Genomic DNA, 2,782 nt, shown 5'->3' with positions numbered 1-2,782 from the left:
TGGATTTGTCATGCCATCAGAAAGATTTAGCTTTGGAACAGGAGGTGGTAACAGTGAAGAGTGGCAGCAGAAACAAAAGGGATAGCAACTGAGGGCAACACTGACATTGATTTGTTGAGAAAATGTAGAAAACCAAAAGACCTCAAATAAGTGAATAATTCTTAATCCTGAAGCTAGATTTTGAGAGTCATCTTGTTTTTCTCATGCATGCAGTCATCTACTTAAGGCAATTACCATCATGTCCAGTTTGGACATGATGGCAAATACTTGTCATACTAGCCGAGGCACAAAGATTGAAAGTTCAAGGCCAGCCTAGGTTACACAACCAGGTCTAATTATCTTGGGCTATGTAGTGAGAACTTATCCCAAATAACAAAAATAAGAATACATAGTTAGTAGTAGCTGTAGCTGTGAATAACGGAGCATTTTATGTTCTTATATACTGACCAGAATAGATATTTTTAGATGCATAGTCAGTGTTTCTACCTATCATAACTAACTAACCAGGATAACTAACCAAGATAACTAACCAGGATATGACCTATAAAATAATGTTTTCAATTCTGAAGATTAATTTTAAAAAACCACTTTTCTGCAGGCAAAGTAATAGATTTTACTGGAGTTTGCCTCACATAAATCATTTCAAACTAGTGCTTATTTGTATATATAATCAGTAGCCATTAGAGTGTGTCAATATTGTTGCAGCACCGAAGCAGATCAAGAAAGCTCAATGGAAAACCATACCACAGTGACAGTTTTCATCTTGATGGGACTGACAGAGGACCCCATGTGGAAGGTTGTTCTGTTCCTCTTCCTGCTTCTCACCTACTTGCTCAGCATCTCAGGCAACCTGATCATCATCACCCTTACTCTTCTGGATTCCCATCTCAAGACCCCGATGTATTTCTTCCTGCGAAATTTTTCCCTCTTAGAAATTTCTTATACGACTGTCTGCATCCCCAAATTCCTTGTTTGCATGGCAACTGGTGATAAAACTATTTCTTATAATTGCTGTGCCACACAGTTGTTTTTTGCCTTCCTCCTGGGTGTATCTGAGTTTTATCTGTTGGCTGCCATGTCTTACGACCGTTATGTGGCCATCTGCAAGCCTCTGCATTATACAACAATCATGAACACCAAAACCTGCATCCAGCTGGTTCTCTGCTCTTGGACTGCTGGTTTCCTCCTCATTTTTCCGGGACTCATTTTAGGACTTGGTCTAGATTTCTGTGACTCCAATATCATTGACCATTTCTACTGTGATACTGCTCCTCTGCTGCAAATCTCCTGCACAGACACATACTTGTTGGAAATGATGAGTTTCATCCTAGCTTTGGTGACTCTCCTGATCACTTTGGTATTAGTGATTTTATCATACACATATATCACCCTCACAATTTTAAAGATCCCTTCAGCCAACCAAAGGAAGAAGGCTTTTTCCACATGTTCTTCTCATATGATTGTCATCTCCCTTTCCTACGGCAGCTGCATATTTATGTACATCAAACCCTCAGCCAAACAGAGGATATCCTTGATGAAGGGAGTTTCTGTGCTCAACACCTCCGTGGCCCCACTTTTGAACCCATTCATTTATGCGCTAAGAAACCAGCAGGTGAAACAATCATTTAAAGACCTATTGAGAAGAATTCTATCTTCATCTCAGAAGTAGAATCTTAGTGAGGCATATGTGAAACATGAATTGTAGAAAATGTGGCTGGAGTGATCCCACATTTTCCTATTATCTATGTAACATAAAATTATATTTGTGCTTTCACTTCCCACTGACGTGTTTTGATGTTGCATATATGTCTGTTTAGTTCCAATAATGCTTTCCCTTCCCAAATAAAAAACACTTATTTTTTCTGATCCATTACAAGCATTCTGAAATCTGACTCCTCTCTCTTTTCCCTAAACATGTAGATAATAATCAAAATGTTTTTATCAGCTCAATATGTCAGTTCACTGAGGCTGTTATTTTCAGATAAATGTACATAATCAGTTATTAGATTCAATCTCCTGTCAGATCTCAATATGTTAAAACAATTATGAGATATAATATATTTGCAATTTTGATTTTTCTCCTGGTTATTCTTCTACATGTTTTCTTCTCTCAGATAATTCAAATTAGGAAATAAAAATTAAAGAATACATTATCTTTAAATTTTAAAATAGCCTTTGCATTATGCTAGCACAGAAGACTTATTGTGATATATTTATGCTATATTTTGTCATAATTATATAAATATTAAATCATGTGTTTTCACTTTGTGTGTAGATAACTGCTTTATTATTACTGTACATACATATATTATCCTATGATCATACTGGTTCCTGTATTACCCTAATTCTCCTCTCCCTTCCCCTTTCTCACTTTTAATCCCTAACAGTTGCCCCTTTTACTTCCATGTCCTTTCCTTCTTTTCCTTAAGTCCTACATATGAGAGGAACACACTGATAGGAAAATGGAGAAGAAAGAAAAGGGAACAGGTTGGTCTCTATCTGGACAACTGCGACTGTTTATTGAGCACAGCAGCAAGGCACAGCAACCTTCCCACAGGAATGGAGGTTGTACAAGAAGGTGGGATCGGAGATGGGCTTTTATGGGATCTGATGAAGGAGACAGAGGTTTTCCCACAGGCTGTTAGGGCTGGGAAGGTGGGGACTTTGTTAAGACCCACAATGGAATGTTGGTGGCAGGCTTACGTCAGATTGCCCTGCCTACACTTCAAGCATGTCCACACCATCTGGGTTTTTACCTGGTATCCAAATGTGCTTGGGATAA

At 38.1% G+C, this 2,782-nt stretch overlaps 1 protein-coding gene across 1 annotated transcript; it reads left to right on the top strand.

The window, feature by feature from the left end:
- The first annotated feature begins 721 nt into the window (after positions 1–721).
- On the top strand, positions 722–1,669 carry LOC150066969 (olfactory receptor 6C76-like). Its single transcript, XM_090356522.1, has one exon. It carries the CDS (start codon positions 731–733, stop codon positions 1,667–1,669), a length of 939 nt encoding a protein of 312 aa, XP_090212648.1. The 5' UTR covers positions 722–730.
- Positions 1,670–2,782: the final 1,113 nt, after the last annotated feature.

This window comes from Megascapheus bottae, chromosome 2 (assembly GCF_031878675.1).
Source record: "Megascapheus bottae isolate mThoBot1 chromosome 2, mThoBot2.hap1, whole genome shotgun sequence".
Classification (NCBI taxonomy): Eukaryota; Metazoa; Chordata; class Mammalia; order Rodentia; family Geomyidae; genus Megascapheus; species Megascapheus bottae.
This window is presented reverse-complemented; position numbering and strand designations above follow the sequence as displayed.